This window comes from Rutidosis leptorrhynchoides, chromosome 4 (assembly GCF_046630445.1).
Source record: "Rutidosis leptorrhynchoides isolate AG116_Rl617_1_P2 chromosome 4, CSIRO_AGI_Rlap_v1, whole genome shotgun sequence".
NCBI classification, from domain to species: domain Eukaryota; kingdom Viridiplantae; phylum Streptophyta; class Magnoliopsida; order Asterales; family Asteraceae; genus Rutidosis; species Rutidosis leptorrhynchoides.
This window is the reverse complement of record NC_092336.1, coordinates 191,240,295-191,262,580: the sequence shown is the minus strand read 5'-3', so window position 1 is coordinate 191,262,580 and position 22,286 is coordinate 191,240,295. Positions and strand designations below refer to the sequence as shown.

The 22,286-nt window shown below is 34.8% G+C and overlaps 1 protein-coding gene across 1 annotated transcript; it reads left to right on the top strand.

Moving 5' to 3' along the window:
• Positions 1 to 460: 460 nt before the first annotated feature.
• LOC139841308 (uncharacterized mitochondrial protein AtMg00810-like) lies at positions 461 to 1,045 on the top strand. Its single transcript, XM_071831532.1, has one exon. It carries the CDS (start codon positions 461 to 463, stop codon positions 1,043 to 1,045), a length of 585 nt encoding a protein of 194 aa, XP_071687633.1.
• Positions 1,046 to 22,286: the final 21,241 nt, after the last annotated feature.

Sequence of the window (22,286 nt, the reverse complement as noted above, 5' to 3'; positions counted from 1 at the left end):
CTAACGGTCAATGCCAGCAGGTTGGCATTGATTGTGATCAGACTTTTAGTTCGGTTGTTAAACCAGCATCCATACGCACAGTTCTTAGTTTGGCGGTTTCTAGACAGTGGCCTGTCCACCAGCTAGATGTCAAGAACGCATTTCTACACGGACAACTTACTGAGACTATCTATATGCATCAGCCTCCCGGGTTTCGTGATCCTCAATACCCGGATCATGTCTGCTTATTGCAGAAATCATTATACGGACTTAAGCAGCCCCTCGCGCATGGTTTCAGTGGTTTTCCGGTTATGCTCCGAGGGTTGGCTTTCACCAAAGCCGTTGTGACACCTCTCTTTTCATTTACTGCCAGGGATCTGATACAGCCTACCTGCTTTTGTATGTTGATGACATTGTGTTGACTGCTTCTTCCACATATTTACTACAGCGGATCATCAATTCCTTACATAAGGAATTTGCCATGATAGATTTGGGCCCTTTGAACTATTTTCTTGGTATTACTGTGACTCGTACTGCCTCCGGAATGTTCTTATCTCAGAAACAGTACGCTACCGAGATTATTGAGCGGGCGGGTATGCCCACATGTCATCCTTGCAGGACCACAGTTAAACCAGGGGCCAAACTTACCAGTCACAGCCCTGCTGTGAAAGACCCAACTCTGTACCGCAGCCTTGCAGGCGCTTTACAGTATCTCACATTTACTTGTCCTGACATCTCTTATGCCGTACAACAGATTTGCCTCTTCATGCATGATCCTCGCGAGCAGCATATGCATGCCCTCAAACGGATCATTCGCTATATTCAGGGCACTATCGATCTTGGTCTACAGCTCTATGCGTCTTCTCCGACTACATTGGTTGCTTACTTTGATGCTGACTGGGCTGGCTTCCCAACTACTAGACGCTCTCCTTCTGGTTATTGTCTTTTTCTCGGCAACAACCTTCTATCATGGTTGTCCAAACGACAACTCACGCCCTCCCGTTCCAGTGCAGAGGCAGAATACCGTGGAGTTGCCAATGCTGTTGCCGAGACTTGCTGGGTTTGAAATCTTTTACGAGAGCTTCACTGTCCCCTTACTTCAGCCACACTGGTTTATTATGATAATGTCAGCTCTGTCTATCTCTCTACTAATCCGGTTCAACATCAACGGACTAAGCATATCGAAATTGATATTCACTTTGTTCGTGATCTAGTTGCTCAGGGACAGGTACGGGTCTTACATGTTCCGTCCAGATATCAGTTTGCTGGCATCTTCACCAAGGGTCTACCGTTTGTATTATTTGAAGAGTTCAGATCCAGTTTGAGCATCCGGAGTACTCCCGCTCCAACTGCGGGGGGATGTTAGCATATATTTCTTAGCCCAATCTATAAGGGCCCATAATGTCTAGCCATTAGGTTTATGTATTCTTGCACTATATATTGGTTAGTATGTTTTATAATGAAATAACACTGAGAATATCAATTCAGATCGTTATACTGTTGTTCTTCCCTATTAACATCTTTATGACATGTACCTTTTTAGTATATATTGAGAATTGGCTTAATAGTATACAGTGAAGATTTGAATAAATTAAAACCTTTTAATTGAATAATTGTAGCATGTACCCATTCACAATCCATTACAACCAAGACCCATATGTGCTATACAAATTTGATTGGCAACTGTTCTGTTTATTACATATATAATACCTACAGGAACATACTACATAGCATACTAATATTCATGATATTGCATAATGGATCAACAAATATAAGTGACACCAATATCAGCTCTGAATCTGGGAGATAGACTGAAAATAATCAAAGCAGCAGTGTACAGGTGTTGAGTAGCAAAAAAACCAAACAATCTAAGGCCACATGGATGTAGCTTCATTCTGCTCGACAATCATGTAAGTAGAATGATAGACTTGACATTCACTTTTAAAAGTTACAACTATAGTTAATGTTAAAACTGCCAAACAAAGTTCGTTAAACACATCATACGAGTAAATAGTCGAATAAAAAAAATGTCTAACAAATTACAGGGAACCGCAATCTAGGAGAACATGAACTACAAAGACAAAGACCATTTTGAAAGAATTCTCAACTCAACTCAGCACATAGAATATCAAAATGCAACCATCAAACTGTGGGGACTTAATGGTGTACCATATGGTCTGCACGGATAAAACAGACATTATAGGACGAAAAATTCTCTAAAAAATAATCAAAAGAAGAGTTAAAAGTATTTTTTACAATAAAATGTTCAGCGTTCTTCGTCAAGAAATATTAATAAATGACAGGACATGCCGCCCAACGTTTTGCATAAGCTTGCAGTCCGCTTCAAATACATAAGCCCTAAATATATGAGTATGGAACACGTGAGCAGCATACATTTCACGTCAGCATAAAGCTCAAAGTCGGTTACGTACTTTTCGCATTAATCAATCAATGATAGCGTGACACGTATTTTCGAACAATCCGGAGACCTCAGACACCTATAAATCGGACACCTGGATCATCATGTGACGCCCCGTACTAAATCATCATGTACGGACCATCAACAACAGGATCATTACAAGGTTAAGTACTATATGCGTTTTCAAAAAGAGTTTGCATTCATTAATAAAAGGTGACGTCATAACTAACGCCAATTGTTTTACAATCCAAAAGCATGCTTCACTAAGTAGAAGCAAATAATAAGTGTATGTGACCACAACGGTCATTACAAGTCATAGTTCAAAAGTAGTAAAGTATGAATGCAGGATAAAGTAGTTCATGCGACGACAACTCTAAGCAACGGGTGTCTACAGCACGACTAGTACACAGCGGAAGCTAACCTCAAGCACCTGAGAAAAACATGCTTAAAAACGTCAACACAAAGGTTGGTGAGCTATAGTTTAAGTATAACAGTATGTAAGGTAGGCCACGAGATTTCAGTGCTACAAAGAGCGTTTCAAAACAGTAATCCAAATCAGTATGTTTAAGTATATGCTCAACCGTAGGCACTCGATAACTAACTTAACGTTTAATAATATATCACCCCCTGAAAGTACACTTGGCAAGTGTGTATGTTTACGAAGTATTAAACACTCATTAAATACTAGCGCGACTAGCCCGAGTGGGGATGTCAAACCCTATGGATCCATATCTATGATTCGCGTTCACGGTTCAAAAACCAATGATTAAACGTTACCGAGCTAAAGGGAATGTTTATGCCGTTGTATAACCCACACATATATAAGTTTAAGTACTCGTGCCTAGTATGTAAAACATAAAATCGGCATGTATTCTCAGTTCCCAAAATAAGTTAAAGTAAAAAAGGAAATGCTATAACTCACAATGATAATGTAGTTGTAAAGTCGGTTCGGAAAAGGTGTGCAAGTAATCGGTCCGAAGGTCCTCAACCTAAGGCAAATAGTACTAAGTCAGTAAATCGTCTTAATAGGTTTAAAAGTATGTAAATAAGGTCTTAAGGGTCATCATCATCCATCATCAAACAAAAGGTGTAAAGTAAGTTTTGTTTATGAAAGTAGTTTAAAACAAAGGCTAATTTCAGTCAGTCGCCACGGCCTCTACCATTACTGAATTAAGGTGAGACCAGTGGCCATGGCTCCGTATATGAGTCCTTTAAGTGTGGTAAAGTTTACAGAAGCAAACTCATCTTCGTTTGACCGTGGCAACGGTCTAAGTGCGAGTAGGTCAGAAATTTCTGCACAACGTTAAAAGGTCATAGTGACGATCGGAGGGCCATAAATCCTAAACCGTAACTCAGATTAAGACGAGTCTTATATGAAAAATTATCTAATCGAAAAGATCTATTTTAAAATCATGGTTTCAGCAGCCCAGGTCTACTGGTATGTTACAGAAACAGTAGGACAGAGGGCTGTAAACAGAAAACATGAAGTTAAAAATGAGTTCCGGTGGTCTTAGTGCTTGATGTTCATCATGGTTCTCATCCTTGATGCATATAGCTTCAAGTGTACAAATCTTTGATGTGTTTACATCATCTTTACCATGGTTTGACCATCATAACCCAAGTGCAAGTCTAAGACATGAAGCACAACTCACTTAAGTGTTGCAAGTGTTTTGATGAACCAAAGTTTCATCAAAGTCTTAGATTTAGCACATACATGAAATGTAAAAGTAATAACAAGTTACAAACTTGAAGTAAACTTATGAAATCAAGATCTTAAGTAGTAGAACATAGTTCTTAGTTAGATCTTGAAGATCCAAGACTCAAAAGTCTAGATCTAACATAAGTGTACAAAGTTATAATTAAAAAGTTTCATTTACATGTTCTTGAACTTTTAAAGTTACTTTTAGTTCAAGATTAATGAGATCAAAGTTAACTAGTAACATTTGACCAATCACAACCAACAAACAAGAAATTAAATTGCATAAAATGAAGTGATAAACTAAGTAAACAAGTAAAAGGTTCATGGTTTGTTCATACTTTTAAAGATTCAACCAAGGTTTGATCTTTAAGTAAAGTAAACTTTAAGTTTACTTCAAGAACTTCAAGTATGATTTTAATTAACATATGAACTTACAATCTTTTAAGAAATTAAATGTAGAACATAACTAGTAAGTTAGGTTCTTGTGTGTTCTTGTTATGAACAAGATAAAATGAAGAATTAAAGTAAAGAGTTTGATTTCTTGTAACATGTAAGTAAACAACTAACAACTAGTAAGTAAGTAAATCATAAACAATAACAAGTAACAAACAAACAATTGATGATGATTATGGTGTTTAGGTGACGGTTTTTCAAGGAAAAAGAGGAGAGAAAAATCTTGGTTACTTACAAGAATTTAGAGAAAAGATGAGAGTAAAAGTTGAGAGAAAAGTGAGAAGTAAATTGTGTGTGTGAGAAAGTGAATGAAACTAGTGAGTAAGTAACAAAATTTGAAAGCTACAACACTCCCCAAGGAGTGCCAAACCGTCGGCCATGATCAAGGGGAAAGGAAGAGAAGATTGTCCATAAGGTTCTTGTATGTAAAGCCTTAAAAGTTGGTTATATGGTGTGTTTACATGGGAATGAACAAGTAACTAGATTCTATTTGAATTCAATCCATCTAGTTGTAACTTAAATGATACTTACACATTAAGATGGGCTAATTAAGTCCATTAAAGAAGTAGGGTGGGCCTCTTAGGTCCATTAACATTAATCAAGGCCCAAGTTCAAGTAATTAACAAGTTAATCCAATTAAAGCCCAAGTAACTAACTAGAAACCTTAGTTAGTCAAAATGATTAATAAAACTTAATCATGAATGTAAATAATATTCTAAAAATATTATTCGTGAAAGTTTCGTGTGTCACAAAGACGTTTCTGGCAATTAAAGTCAAGTACGGGCAATCATGGCAACATGTAAATGTAATAACATACATTCGTTTAATCACAAGTATTTATAATAATAATTATTAATAAATAAACATTAGAAAATCTAGGGTCGTTACATTACCCACCTGTTAAAGAAAATTTCATCCCGAAATTTTGAGGAGTGACCAAACAATGGTACTGTATTCGAATAAGAAGGGCGTATCAAAGTTTTGTGAGACTCATGGCTCAGAAGTGTGTTATTTACCTTGAAAGGTATTTCTGTGTATAAAAGTAAGGATGGGTACATGCCATTAACTAAGTCTCTTGTCCTAAGAGATCAACAAATCGATTTCGTTTCTGACTAACATGAGTATGTCATCTGAATGTATATCCACAAAGGAAAGATGGTGTGTTTAGCCTTACAGGCATCTTCGGTGAGCTAGATGCGTGAAATGCATCATGAATGTTTCTAAACTCATTTAGAACATCGAGCGTTTATGTCGTAATACGAAGCTGACAGGTAGAATGGAAAACATGGTGATCACAACCATGCGATTGGATGTCTGGATAGTGTTAGCCACGGATTTTACTAACCCCATGATTTCGAAAGGAGACCATAGGCATAAGGAATCCGCTACTTAAGAACGTTTCATTTGAATAAGTGAATTGAAATTTTAGCTAAATGTGACCAATCAGACTTGCAAGCCATAAATATTCATAGTGTCTTCAGAACTATCTGAACGAACAATGAGGGATATCACCTAGTTTACCATACTGCAGGTGAACCTATCCTTGGATGAAATGAAAACACAGTTCCGCAATGTAACTTCATCCTTTCAATTACATGTTGAAGTTAGGGTTAACGTTAACTAGAGCAACATACAGTTGCAACCAATGAGGGAAGAAATATATAGAGTATCCACCTGAGTGACGTAGATGTTTTAAGCAGTCTCTTCCCAAAAGGGATAACGATATTCCTAGGTTCTCAAGTATCTTATATTGCATTTCCAAAAGAAAGTCACACGAAAGGCGTGAGAGTGAACTCTTCATGTGGTTCATTCTGAATTTATCTGCGTACTTAAGGGGACGAGCGGATGAGAAGATACGTGAACTCTTGGTCCTATAGAATGGTTTATTACGAGTGAAAAGAATCTCCAAAATGATTCTTGTATCTCAACATACTGATTCATAGAGATGATGTTTACGAGGGTATTGCGTTTAACCGTGAAGTATTGAGAACAGTAACCCACCTAGCACCTTTCCTACAATAGGATAACCAATGAGTGTACCTCAGAAAACTGATTTATCGGCCCGCGTTTTGTCATGTCTAGCTTTAAAAGAACATTTTATGGTGCAAAAATTTTCTAACAAAATTTTATAAGACCGCCATCCAAAGTGGCTCAAGAGTTTTTAACAAAGATCTTAATAGTAAGTTTCATCTCTAACAGAGGGCGAGAAAAAGTGTGATCTATACATGGTGTAGTTTAATATGAAAACCTTTAATAAAAACAACTAAGGGAATTTTGAAAAAAACAAAACAAAACCTTTAAACGTTTGTTGTGACAACATAAACGGAACGAAGTTCCTAGTAAATTTAGAAGTTGGTACAACGTGTACCATTTTGCACAAAACTATTTGACTTAAGTTGAGTAACTCGATAAAGGAGCGGTTTTTAAATAATTTGAAGATATAACTTAGTATCAAAATAAGTAAATATAAATTTATACATATATGATTTTATAAATCGTATAAGTGACAGAAAAGTTTTTGGTACTTTCATTGTCTGTACACCTTGTGAGGACCGCACAAATAAACAACGTGTAAAAATCTTGATAAACATAATTCTTCGTATTGCAAAGGTTACGAGTTGGAAAAGATTGAGTGGAAAAGCTTTGAATCATCGGGTGACCAGTTACTAGGTAGTGAAAACTAAAGACATAAATGTAGTTTTATTAATTATTAGGACACAAGTCTTTGGGCCAAAAATATTTACGTGCGAAGCCGTTGCTAAAAGTGAGGTACGAAGGATAGAGTACGAGGATGAGAAGTTAATTGCTTCTTGAATTTGCAAAGTGCCAAACAGGTTATGACTAGTGTTAAAGTCGGAATAATGATGGCATTAATACCACTAAATGAGAATCTCTTGGAATGAGTCAGGACTTAGAGTTATGCAAGAAAGAGTACTGTTCCAACAGGTGTGGTGGAATAAATACATGGGGTAACGTAATAGTTTTGAATGGTTTAAGTGTCAGTGGATGCCCAAAGGCCCTGAATGACGTGGTAGAAGTGTCTTTAATACATACACACATGAATCTCTCGATTTCGACGGTTGCAAAGTCTTCACGATGACTTGGGTACGAATGAGCAACGAAGAATTTTATACATAGCAAGCAACGAAAAATTTTATAGGAATTGTTTAAGGTGACAATGTATGGAAAGAAACGAAGTTCTAGTAAACTAGGGTTACGTACAACCCGTACCATTCAAAGTAAAATATATCTTGAACAAAAGGTTTGATTTGTGAAAGTAAAATTCTACATGTGTTTGTCAAAAATAAGAAATCATTTACTTTATTTTATATAACGTATACGATTTTAAAATTTTGTGCGAATGACGAACAAAATAAAATCTTTTTTTTTAACTTTGAGAGGATAGCATAATAAAATAATGTGTGTAAGAGTTTTGGCAGACAAAATTTTCATATTTCGGAAGTTACAAGTTGGAAAAGGTTGATAAGGATTGAGTAAAAGATTTTTGAAAATTTCGAGTGATGTTTGAGGTAAATAAAAACCATTGAATTTATATGTGATTGACAACTATTAGTAGGGCATAAATCCTTTGACCAAAAATGCTTAAGTGTGAAGTTGTTGCTTATGAGTGAGATACGAATGGGAGAGTATGAGGATGAGAGTTAACCACTCATTGATTTCAAGAAAATTTCGAACCGGTATGACTAATATCAAGGTAAGAAGGATGATGTTGTGGTTATCATCGAATAATAAATTCCTCGTGATACGTTAGGATTTAGAGTTGCATAAGAATGAGTATCAAATGAGATTCTTGGGAAATCTTCAATATAGAATTTGGATTGCTGAGGTGACGGAATACAATTTCCTTTAAGTATTGTTGTGCAAGTTTGTCCATTGTATCGGTTTCTCTTGTGGGTAGAAAGTGAGCAGACTTGGTGAAGCGGTCAACAATAACCTAGACGGATTTCAGCTTGCCATTCTCGCGTGGTATACGAAAAATTTTCTCACTATAACTATCCATCGCTTTCATCCTTGAAAGTCAGTTCGTTCCAACTATTTCGTCAAGCTTCCTAACTTGATGAGTATTAGGTTAATCTTAAAGTTCATGTCAACTATTGCATCCAATTTCCCAAACTGGTGGGTGTTAGGTTAATCTTAAGGTTCATTCCAACCAATCTTACTATATTGCCGTGAAGTTTTATCAACCTTCTCAAATAACATATGCCTGTACGTAGGTAACTAATCCTTTTCAACTACTACATTAAAACTCCCAAGTTTGATTAATATGAGGTCATCTCCAAATGACCCACCTGTTAATCTTAAAGTACTACCTTAAATTACTCTGTTATCTTTCTTAGCTTACCAATTGCTTGTCCTATAGAATACTTAACCCTCATGGTTGTTATTGGCTTATTAGTTATAACACTAAGGTTCTTAGATATATGGTTTCTATTGCTCCAGTATTAAACAACCTTGAGACAATAAAACGTTGTGATGAAACGTACCCTAACTAAAATCAGGATCCATGTGAGTTTTTATAACTGAGATAACGATTGCTCTAGCGCAAGTCAGTACAAGGTTTTTCCTATTTGAGGGCTTTCTCCTTAAATATCCAGGGTGTCGACATCTATAACAAATTTTCGGGTTATCAATTCTGAAATCAAGGCCCCTCTTGTACAGTATCTGGGCTACGTGGTTATTCATTCCCTACCTTTAACAGACTATAATGCGTATGCTCAAGTGATCCCTGCCAAAGTTTTCCCTAGATCACCTCATATTCCTCATGTAGTAACATTGGAACTTCTGCATGATTTACCTCAATATAATCACGCTGGCCTGGCGTCATTATATTGTGCTAAATCGTACGTTCATTCCAACATCATTCCATATGGTCAATGTAATGTGATTACTTCCAGTTATACTAAATTTCATCTAATAGTGCTTTATCTATGCCATCTCAAAACAGAATCGACATAACTAATCTCACAATTTCTCGATGTGGGTGCGTAGGTTCCGTAGATCATGTATTAATGCCTAAGTGTCCTGAAGTTTCTTCAAAGGTTCGGATTCAGGTAACGTTGTTAGGTTCCTTCTAGATATTCAATCCGGGTTTAGCGTCGGGTTGTACGTGTAGCAAGTAGTGATACGATATGTCTCGAGGCGACTCACAAGTCTTTGGGTATGGCTGAGCATTAGTAGAAGACACTATGACCTCATTAAAGGGAATGCCTTCCCGACTTCTCCAATTTCTATGAGTGGTAGGGACCTAAGTCCAGAAGTGTTATTAGATCATCGAGCAGTGGTGAAGAATGAAAGAGTTAAGTGACGGTCATGAAAGCGTACAGGGTATGTGTCAACTGAACAATCTTCTAGATTGCGTGAAGTAATGTTTCGATCTCTAGAATGGTGGAACAGTAGTAACAGGTGGATTACACTACTAGTTCTTAGGGTTAGACGAGTGGGAAAGTAGTTCAGGAAAATATCTGAACTGGAAAGGATAAGTTCTCCAAGCCGGTATAGCGAATAGTAGGCATGTAGCAAGAGCGTAATCAGGCATATCAACTACAGCAGCCTAGATCATTTACAACAGCACGTAGCAGGGCAATAGTAACAGTATCATACCGAAGTAACATATTAGAAGCAGACAGTAGCACACCGTAGCGAGAATAAGCAAATGCATACAGCGAGTTTACATAGCAGTAAGAGGAAACGGTAGTATGCAGTAAGTTCATACAGCAGTAGAAGTAAGCAGTGGCATGCAGTAGTAGTAAACGGTAACATGCAGTAATATAACACAGTAGCATGCAATCGAAAGCAGATAATAGCATGCAGTAGTGGAAGCAAGTAATAGCATACGACATATAGCAGTAAAAGTAAGCAGCAGCATGCAGTAAGTTCAGCGGAAACAAGTAAACTAGCAAGTTGTAGATTAGTCCTATTAGTGAATCTGACTCGGGTCGGTCTTAGACTCACTAATGCATCCTAATTCCCTACAACCAATGCTCTGATACCAAATGTGACGCCCCGTACTAAATCATCATGTACGGACCATCAACAACAGGATCATTACAAGGTTAAGTACTATATGCGTTTTCAAAAAGAGTTTGCATTCATTAATAAAAGGTGACGTCATAACTAACACCAATTGTTTTACAATCCAAAAGCATGTTTCACTAAGTAGAAGCAAATAATAAGTGTATGTAACCACAACGGTCGTTACAAGTCATAGTTCAAAAGTAGTAAAGTATGAATGCAGGATAAAGTAGTTCATGCAACGACAACTCTAAGCAACGGGTGTCTACAGCCCGACTAGTACACAGCGGAAGCTAACCTCAAGCACCTGAGAAAAACATGCTTAAAAACGTCAACACAAAGGTTGGTGAGCTATAGTTTAAGTATAACAGTATGTAAGGTAGGCCACGAGATTTCAGTGCTACAAAGAGCGTTTCAAAACAGTAATCCAAATCAGTATGTTTAAGTATATGCTCAATCGTGGGCACTCGGTAACTAACTTAACGTTTAATAATATATCACCCCCTGAAAGTACACTTGGCAAGTGCGTATGTTTACGAAGTATTAAACACTCGTTAAATACTAGCGCGACTAGCCTGAGTGGGGATGTCAAACCCAATGGATCCATATCTAAGATTCGCGTTCACGGTTTAAAAACCAATGATTAAACGTTACCGAGCTAAAGGGAATGTTTATGCCGTTGTATAACCCACACATATATAAGTTTAAGTACTCATGCCTAGTATGTAAAACATAAAATCCGCATGTATTCTCAGTTCCCAAAATAAGTTAAAGTAAAATGGGAATGCTATAACTCACAATGATAATGTAGTCGTAAAGTCGGTTCGGAAAAGGTGTGCAAGTAATCGGTCCGAAGGTCCTCAATCTAAGGCAAATAGTACTAAGTCAATAAATCGTCTTAATAGGTTTAAAAGTATGTAAATAAGGTCTTAAGGGTCATCATCTTTCATCATCAAACAAAAGGCGTAAAGTAAGTTTTGTTTATGAAAGTAGTTTAAAACAAAAGCTGATTTCAGTCAGTCGCCACGGCCTCTACCCTTACTGAATTAAGGTGAGACCAGTGGCCATGACTCCGTATATGAGTCCTTTAAGTGTGGTAAAATTTATAGAAGCAAACTCGTCTTCATTTGACCGTGACGACGGTCTAAGTGCGAGTAGGTCAGAAATTTCTGCACAACGTTAAAAGGTCATAGTGACGATCGGAGGGCCATAAATCCTAAACCGTAACTCAGATTAAGACGAGTCTTATATGAAAAATTATCTACTCGAAAAGATCTATTTGAAAATCAAGGTCTCAGCAGCCCAGGTCTACTGGTCTGTTACATAAACAGTAGGACAGAGGGCTGTAAACAGAAAACAGGAAGTTAAAAGTGAGTTCCGGTGGTCTTGGTGCTTGATGTTCATCATGGTTCTCATCCTTGATGCATATAGCTTCAAGTGTACAACTCTTTGATGTGTTTACATCATCTTTACCATGGTTTGACCATCATAACCCAAGTGCAAGTCTAAGACATGAAGCACAACTCACTTAAGTGTTGCAAGTGTTTTGATGAACCAAAGTTTCATCAAAGTCTTAGATTTAGCACATACATGAAATGTAAAAGTAATAACAAGTTACAAACTTGAAGTAAACTTATGAAATCAAGATCTTAAGTAGTAGAACATAGTTCTTAGTTAGATCTTGAAGATCCAAGACTCAAAAGTCTAGTTCTAACATAAGTGTACAAAGTTATAATTAAAAAGTTTCATTTACATGTTCTTGAACTTTTAAAGTTACTTTTAGTTCAATATTAATGAGATTAAAGTTAACTAGTAACATTTGACCAATCACAACCAATAAACAAGAAATTAAAGTGCATAAAATGAAGTGATAAACTAAGTAAACAAGTAAAAGGTTCATGGTTTGTTCATACTTTTAAAGATTCAACCAAGGTTTGATCTTTAAGTAAAGTAAACTTTAAGTTTACTTCAAGAACTTCAAGTATGATTTTAATTAACACATGAACTTACAATCTTTTAAGAAATTAAATGTAGAACATAACTAGTAAGTTAGGTTCTTGTGTGTTCTTGTTATGAACAAGATAAAATGAAGAATTAAAGTAAAGAGTTTGATTTCTTGTAACATGTAAGTAAACAACTAACAACTAGTAAGTAAGTAAACCATAAACAATAACAAGTAACAAACAAACAATTGATGATGATTATGGTGTTTAGGTGACGGTTTTTCAAGGAAAAATAGGAGAGAAAAATCTTGGTTACTTACAAGAATTTAGAGAAAAGATGAGAGTAAAAGTTGAGAGAAAAGTGAGAAGTAAATTGGGTGTGTGAGAAAGTGAATGAAACTAGTGAGTAAGTAACAAAATTTGAAAGCTACAACACTCCCCAAGGAGTGCCAAACCGTTGGCCATGATCAAGGGGAAAGGAAGAGAAGATTGTCCATAAGGTTCTTGTATGTAAAGCCTTAAAAGTTGGTTATATGGTGTGTTTACATGGGAATGAACAAGTAACTAGATTCTATTTGAATTCAATCCATCTAGTTGTAACTTAAATGATACTTACACATTAAGATGGGCTAATTAAGTCCATTAAAGAAGTAGGGTGGGCCTCTTAGGTCCATTAACATTAATCAAGCCCCAAGTTCAAGTAATTAACAAGTTAATCCAATTAAAGCCCAAGTAACTAACTAGAAACCTTAGTTAGTCAAAATGATTAATAAAACTTAATCATGAATGTAAATAATATTCTAAAAATATTATTCGTGAAAGTTTCGTGTGTCACAAAGACGTTTCGGGCAATTAAAGTCAAGTACGGGCAATCATGGCAACATGTAAATGTAATAACATACATTCGTTTAATCACAAGTATTAATAATAATAATTATTAATAAATAAACGTTGGAAAATCTAGGGTCGTTACACATCATATTTCAGACATTTGGACTTATGACAGAGAACACACTTTCACTATCACATAATACTTTCTATCTGTAGAACACTAAGACTTACTCGCAAAGCGTTAGATGGTCCAAATCATAGCTTGACTCGGGAGATTGACTTAAGTCACTCCACGGTTTCTATCTACACCGTGATCCGGGATTGCACGGACATTGTTCGAAGAGTAATAGTCAATCGGCAATTCAGCCCGCTAAGGAGTTTTAGACAAGTACTGGTACTTATAAGCCGTTAGCCGGTAAAAATGAAAATTAATCGGTGAAAATTGACGTTAATAAGAATTTTCAAAATTATATACAGAGTTGAAGTCAAAATGAATAACTAATGGTAATAACATAAAATAAAACACTTCTAGTATAATTGTAACTCCTAGAAATTCACCACACAACACAACAACCAAAAACACCAACTAACTGTTATAAAAGTTAAATTGGATGTTAATTTTATTATTATTATAGATATTGTATAGTAGATTTTTTGAGTATAAATATGTGTGTTATGAGTTTATAAAACACACACTAAATATATTCTCTCATATTCTCTCATATTCTCTCATATTCTCTCTATATACTTATTAGTAGTCTACTGTCAAGAACTAGGCCACTAAAGGTAGTTATAAGCCTACAAAATTATAACACGTTATCAGCACGAAGTGCTCCGTATAATCAAGGTTTATCTAAGCAAGCACACGTCACTAATCAAGGTAAGAAATTATCTAACTTTTATTAACTTCACTAACATTTATATTTATGTTATTTAAGTTATATATGGTCGGTTATACCGCCTGAATTATATTTCTATAATCTAACTTTTATTAACTTCACTAACATTTATATTTATGTTATTTAAGTTATATATGGTCGGTTATACCGTCTGAATTATATTTCTGTAATCTAACTTTTATTAACTTCACTAACATTTATATTTATGTTATTTAAGTTATATATGGTCGGTTATACCGCCTGAATTATATTTTATGTAATCTAACTCTTATTAACTTCACTAACATTTATATTTATGTTAATAAGACCTCATGATTGTACGCAACACGTCATTTGACAACACGGTACTTTATGTACGCAACACGTCATTTGACAACACGGTACCATGGGTCGAGATTAATTCCGATCAATACGAATACGATGGGGTCTTTATATGTTATCTAACATTTATGATTACTTATGCAATTAATCATTATTTATTTCATGCATACTAATGTTTATTCTTAAATATATAATCTTAAAAGTTAAAATAAGAAAAGGTAGTTTGTATTTTTATTAAAAGTAAATCTTAAAAGTTAAAATAAGAAAAGTAGTTTGTATTTTTATTAAAAGTAAATCTTAAAAGTTAAAATAAAAAAAGTAGGTTGTATTTTTATTAAAAGTAAATCTTAAAAGTTAAAATAAGAAAAAGTAGTTTGTATTTTTATTAAAAGTAAATCTTAAAAGTTAAAATAAAAAAAAGTAGTTTGTATTTTATTAAAAGTAAATCTTAAAAGTTAAAATAGAAAAACTAGTTTGTATTTTTATTAAAAGTAAATCTTAAAAGTTAAAATAAGAAAGGAACATAAGTTCCGAATATATTCCTTTTTTTTTGTTAACTGAATATGTAAACGATTATTCAGCCTATAAAATTGGTATAATATGATTTATATTTTATTTGATAATATGAAGCAGGTTATGAAATCAAACGTTGTGTATACCAAAACTCTGCCTAAGTTGTTGAATATATTTTATTATTATAATATATATGTGTAGCGACCCGACCAAATCATGTTTGACGGCGCCGACTACTTCGGTCCCGTTGCGTGGTCATAAGTCTTTATTACGACTTTTGACCAAAATATGTCGCATTTATTTTATAAGAAAAAGGATGTTTCAAGTTTACAAATGTAGTTCGAAAGACTAGTTACATTACAATGTTTAACGTACGAATGAAACCTATGCGACACAATTTAAAGTAGTCAAAAGACGCTCCATCTATGCATGTATACTCGACATCCAAGCAAGTATCAAAAAGAGTGCGGAAGCATGTATCAAGTAGCTTTCAAGGACCTGAGAAAACATATAGAAAACTGTCAACGAAAAAGTTGGTGAAATCATAGGTGTTTTAGTAAACGTTGCATTTGAACCACAAGATTTAATATAATATGATTATCTAAATCATTTGCATTCCAAAGTTGTTATTTGTTTCGCGGGCACCCAATTATCAAACTTAACTGTTTTGCACCCTTCGCGTAGTGTTAAAACATACACTAGACCCGAAAATATATTTCATCCGCTAACGGTAGCGAACCGTCCGAATGAGGCTCGTCAAGCCCATGTGATCACATAATATAAGTTCACGTTTACACCCTGCAAGTGTAACTAATGATAATTGAATTGAGGCTTTTTGTTCAAACCCGTACGTGAAATGTTCGTTTTCGTACTTGTGTTTAAAGTGTAAAAGTATGATACGTATATGTTTCTCATCCCATAGTTTAAAGCATAAAAGTTGTTTGAAGGATGGGACTATGATCTCACCTTGAGTGCACGTATGAAAAGTACTTCACAAAGTAACGTGTGCGAAGGATAGTGCTAGTCTTGACCTAAACCAACAGGTCGTATCAATAACGGTAAATACGATAGGTCAAAGATGTATAATTAGTCCTATGGCTCGTTACGACTCGATTATGTAGCATGTGAATCAAATTGTCAAGTTTCATGCAAGATACAAGTACAGAAACAAGTTAGGAAGGTTGCATAATCATTTGGTTAAGTTTGACAAAAAGTCAAACTTTGGTCGGTCAAAGTCAACGAAAGTCAACACGTTCGGGTCGGGTCCCGAACTATTTTTCTGAGGTTTTTATTCATATATAAGCATGTTAGAACAAGTCTCATGTGAATCGGAGGTCCATAGTGTGCCAAACATTTTTCGTATTTTGACCAAAGAGGTCAGAAACTGGACACGGCTTAGGCCGCGTGATGTGGTAGCGTGGGGGTACGAAATAGTATTATATTTTTGATACGAAAAGCGATACAGATTGCACAAGTTTTATATATTTATTTACAGATGGGATATACCTAAACCTTGCTACAACACTATAGGCAGTGTACCTAATCGTAGAGTAGTATAGTTTTTAGTAAGTCCGGTTCGTTCCACAGGGAGCGGGCTTATTGCACACTATATTTTTAAACAACTATATTTGTACAAAATATATATAATTATATATAATAATATATAAAAGGGGGTTTACCGTTTAATGACCGGTTTGTCGATTCTATATTTTAAGCGTAAAGATAAATGACGATAATTAAATTGCGAATAATAAAAGTGCGATAAAATAAACTTACGATAATTAAAAAGTACGATAATTAAAAGTGCGATTAAATAACAGTAAATAAAAGTGCGATAATTAGAAGTGCAATTAAATATAAAATAAAGGAAATTAAATATGAAATAAAAGAATTATGCTTATTTAAACTTCCGTAATCATGATGTTTGACGTGTTGATTTTAGTTTTATGCCCATGGGTTAATTGTCCTTTGTCCTGGATTATTTAATATGTCCGTCTGGTTTTTGTCCATAACAGTCCATCAGTCATAAATATAAAGTGCGAGTGTCCTCAACAAATTATTCTTATACCCGAAGTTAAATATTCCAACTAATTGGGGATTCGAATTGTAACAAGGTTTTAATACTTTGTTTAATGAATACACCAGGTTATCGACTGCGTGTAAACCAAGGTTTTACTACTTTGTTAACAATTACACCAATTACCCTTGAATGTAATTTCACCCCTGTTTTAATGAGTCCATTGACTATTAATCCATTCCCGTGTCCGGTTAAATGAATGATTATTCGTACATATAAATACCCCGCCCATCGTGTCCGATCGAGTGTATATGGTAATTTATAGGGACGCCCAATTGTAAATCTTTATATTAACATTAACAAACTATCATTTAGTTAAACAAATATAAAGCCCATTAATAGCCCATAGTCTAATTTCCACAAGTGTCGTTCTTTTGTCCAAACCCCAATTATGGTACAAAGCCCAATTACCCAATTTTAGTAATTAGCCCAACATCATGATTACTTCGGCTCAAATAAGCATAATAATAACTTAGTTACGAGACATTAATTTAAAAAGGAGAACATAACTTACATTGAGTATTTATCGCGTAGTGTTACACGGACAGAATTTCGACTTCGAAAACCCGTAAAATAACCTTTACATAACCCGAACTAATCTAATATAACACTAATCTATACTATATATATATATATTTATTTATATTATACGGAGTATTATTATTATTATGTTATAAAACTCGTCAGAATTCGCGACCTTTTATAGGGATTCTGAAATTTCTGTGCTCCGCGAGTCGCGGCACTTTGTGCCTGAGAACTTCGCGAGTCGCGGGGATATGGAATACAGCTCACATCCCTTTGGATCTTCTTTGCCGACGTTTTTTATATATAAATATAAAATATAAATAATTAATATAATTATTTATATATTATATTATATTCTTGTGCATAGTAGACTTGTAATTTTTAGTCCGTTGCGTCGGGCGTTAATAGTTGACTCATGTCCTGGTTCCGGATTTTCGAACGTCCTTGCGTACGCTTAGATATTTTGTACTTTGCGTTTCGTAACTTGTACTCTTGTCATTTTTAGACGTTCCTTATCAATAAATTGAACCTTTTTAATTGTATCTTGTACTTTTGAGCTTTTTGGACCTTTGCGTCTTCAATTCGTTGTTTTCGCCTTTTGTCTTCGCACTTATTTAATATAAATGAATATTACATGAAAATGGAACAATTGCAACTGAAATCTTTACATATCGGAGGGATATTGATACTAAATATATGTTCATTTGGAGCACTATCAAATATCCCCACACTTGAACGTTGCTTGTCCTCAAGCAATACAGTCTTGAAATAAAACACACTAGAATCACTTCTTTATTCTTCACACTTTGTACATCAGTGATTTTGATACGGCGGTATAAACAATGATAGTAGCATTTGTGGTTTACAGTCCCACATGACTATGAAAATTTAGATCCGTTAGGAAATTGGATCTTTATAAAAACATTTGATCTTTTGAAAATTCATGCTAGATTTTACCCTAGACAGGTTTTCCGGAATAACCCTTCACCGGTGTTTGCAAAATATTTTTGTGGGTTGGTGGGTTTCAGATTTGAAAATTTTAGCTCAAAACTTATGGTTTTGTGTCACCCACTTGCTAACCTTGTATTAGGAAAGCAACACGTCCAGTTTACTTGTCCCGTATATTACCTTTCAGTAAACTACCGTCCGGTTGTAAAGGAAAGCGATGAACAAGCAACTGTTAAGGCAATGTCCCGTGACATGCTTTTGATTATGGTCTTTAATGTGTCGGATGCAATACTATCCTTTGTAGGAGCAATTAGTAAAGATCACCCTATAGTTTTTCGGTCTTGGCAAAAGGTCCTGTCTCCGACCATGCTATGCAACCACCGTTCTTACGGTTGACACCCGATTTGTTCAGGTGACCTAATGAATTCCAGGTGAATTCCTAGGATTTTACGTTCAAAGGTAATGAACGCATTGAAAATGGGTTTTCAGAAAACAAATCGGTTTTATTTTTGATCAAAATATTTTCTCGTTCATGCTCGAGTTTAGATATCATCGAATTCCATGAGTTTGAATTCTCAATCTTTAAGGTCAATCTCTAGGATTGAGTATTATCAGTCTTAAAAGCTGATTTTTAATCTTTAAGGAGATTATCCTTTTCTGGGGATCTGATTCATTAGTCTTATCAAGCTAATTTGCACTGTGCCCCCCATTGTACGAGATAAATCCTTCTCATGGTTAGGATAAATCTGACCACCTGGCGACCCTGTTTTATGCTGAGGTCCGTGGATTTCCTGCTGATTTTAGTGTTGACTTTTCTAGATTTTTCGTCAACCTACAGCTGGTCTGAACGACAACTTCTTGACCTAAATCAAGAAGCGCGTTTCTTTTTCGGAAGACTTTACTTCCTTTAAATGATGGAATTGATTCATCGTGTAGATCCATCTTTCATTACAGTAAATCGGGTAAAACAGTTAATTTAGTCCAAAACAAAAGCACTTGCAATAAACTTTACAGAAACATGTGATAGATAGTTTTTAATTGAATAACTTGGTACATTCTCCCCACACTTAGTTTCTTTCTTTGCCTTTTTATTCTCCTTTATTCCATTCTTAAATGAATTCAAGCATTTTGGGTTGTTTCTCAATTTATGTCCTTTTCGAGGTAACGATAATTTCGGTATTAACACCTAGTTTTCATCGTTCATAAATATGTATAAACATAATTTTGACTTCATTTAATTGAAAAATTTTCAAATTTTCACAAAATTTGGCAAATAAACCAAGTGCAAACCCGAGAGAATTTATAACCCTTCCCCACACTTGAGATCATGCAATGCCCTCATTTGCATGAAATCAGACTATAATTATAAATTCATGAGGGTTATTAGTGTAGAAAAGTGATTAAGAAACCTAGTTTGTACTTACAAAGCTCTTCGAATGATAGATGGCGCGCCTCATCGTTCATTCCTTTTGTTGTTTTATCACACATGTTTTTTTTCAAAAACGGTTGGTTTTCTGAACTGTTTACTAATATTTGGAAAAGCGTCTTTTACCCTAACTCATCGTGTATTTTTATTAACGAGTTATGCACTAACCCGAACCCCTAATTTAAAGTTAAGTGGGGTTAGACTTCCCCACACTTAGCTGACGACATGTGAAGTCGGTAGAATAAGTTCCACGAATTAGAATAGTGAGCCAATTATTTATATCTCGGGTGGTGTATAATATATCAATGGGTTTAAAGTTTAGACTCACCCGATCGTCACTACTTAATTCTTTTTTAAGTGTAGCTTTTAGTAAATGGATATGTCTCTTTTCTGGTTCTTGGTCAAATGGATCGATATATACCGACATACATATTTCTATAGGGTGGACAATTCCTAATATTTCCTTCCGGTTATTCTCGGGATCAAAGTTTTCACCTCTATTACCCAATTGGGTGAAATCTGAGGTGTCATTATCTATTACAGCTCGTAGTTCATCTTCGGTAGATGACTCTTCTATAGAGAATATTGGGTTTGAAGGTTGTGGAATGGTGAAGTTCGGTTTGGTCTCGGGGTTAAAATTTTCAACGTTATCGTTTTCCCAAGAGTACCAATTTGTCACCCTTATTTCTTCTTCATCATTCATTGATGGATTGATGATTTTGTCGGTAGAGGCTAATGTGTCGATATGTTGTGAATTTGGTAAGACTGAATAAAAAGTATCATCGGGGTAGTTGGTGATTTCGGAGCTCTCGAATTCATCAAAATTCGATGATATGGGATTTTTTTGAACATGTCTCCTCAGATCAACAGGTGTGTAATTTGATAGAGTTTCAGCTTGCCGGTTTACAAACTCTCTCATTTGTTCATTTTGAGCATCGAGTTCTTCGAGTTTGATTTTTATAATGTTTAAAGAATTTTCGGACACGTAATTTTCCTCGTCTTCTGGTTGTTGACTTTGGATATATTCTTGGGAATAATCCCAATTTGAATTGTATTCTTCGTAATCGTTCCATTCAGGTTCCGTGGGTGCGTAATTTTCCATAGGAACGTAATAGTAACATTCCCATGTTGAGTGATAATCTCCACAGATTTCACAACCAGTTATTGTTTCGTCGTTCGCGATCCAAGATTGACCGAATGAATTGTTATCAACACTCGTTTGAGGGTATTGATTTAATTGATTTTGGAGTTCAAAAAGAGTTTCCAAGGCCCTGTTTTCAAAATTTTCCATTTTATTGCGATGGACAAATTTTTAGCTACAATGTGGTGCGTTCACTAATTATCCTATTAGTTATAAAAATAGAAAAACTTATATAAGTTGTCCAATTAATAGACTTTTCTGCTTTTGCCCACGTTTCGAATAGCCAAAAGATGTAGCAGGGAGCCAGGCACCTTTAAATCGGAAAAGCCACAACTCAGCCACTAACAAATCCAACTATTACTACGAAGCAGAAAAATGTCAACGTCCATTAATTTAACCGCTTAAATAATTTTTCTTTCCGTTTGAGATATTAGATAAGAAATAGAGAAAATTTCTAAGTCCTAAAAACTAAAGCGTCGAGAAATAATAAAGAAAAAGAATGCGCGTCGAAAAACGTCGAAAAAAAAAAATAAGAAAATAGCGCATCGTAACTTAAAAGTCTAAAAATTATATCTAAAAAGTTGCGCCTAAAGGTCTAAAGGTAAATGCAATTTTATTCAGAAAACGTCAATTACTTAAAGGCACTAAAATCTATTTAAAACTAAAGCGAAAAACGGCTTCGCAAAATTCTAAAGCGCCTAAATTTTAATCTAAAGAAAAAGCACTTAAGGGATTTTAAGGCAAAGCCTAAGAATCTATACATATAAAATAACTACGGAAAAACTAATTTTAAAACTAATTGCGAATGAAAAATATACAAAATATTACGATTACACTAAATAAAAGGATACAAATTACAAAAAGTGATAAAATTACTTATTTTTATATTTATTTTATAATAGTATTAATTTTTATATATAAATAAAACTAATTAAAATTAATTATTACTAATTAATTAAAATTAAAACTAAATATTAAATTAATTAAACTAATTAGGGTTTTAAAAATAATAATAATTAATATACTCCGTATTAAATGCGATTAGGGTTCCGTGGTCAAGTCTGCCAGGGCGGCTCCGC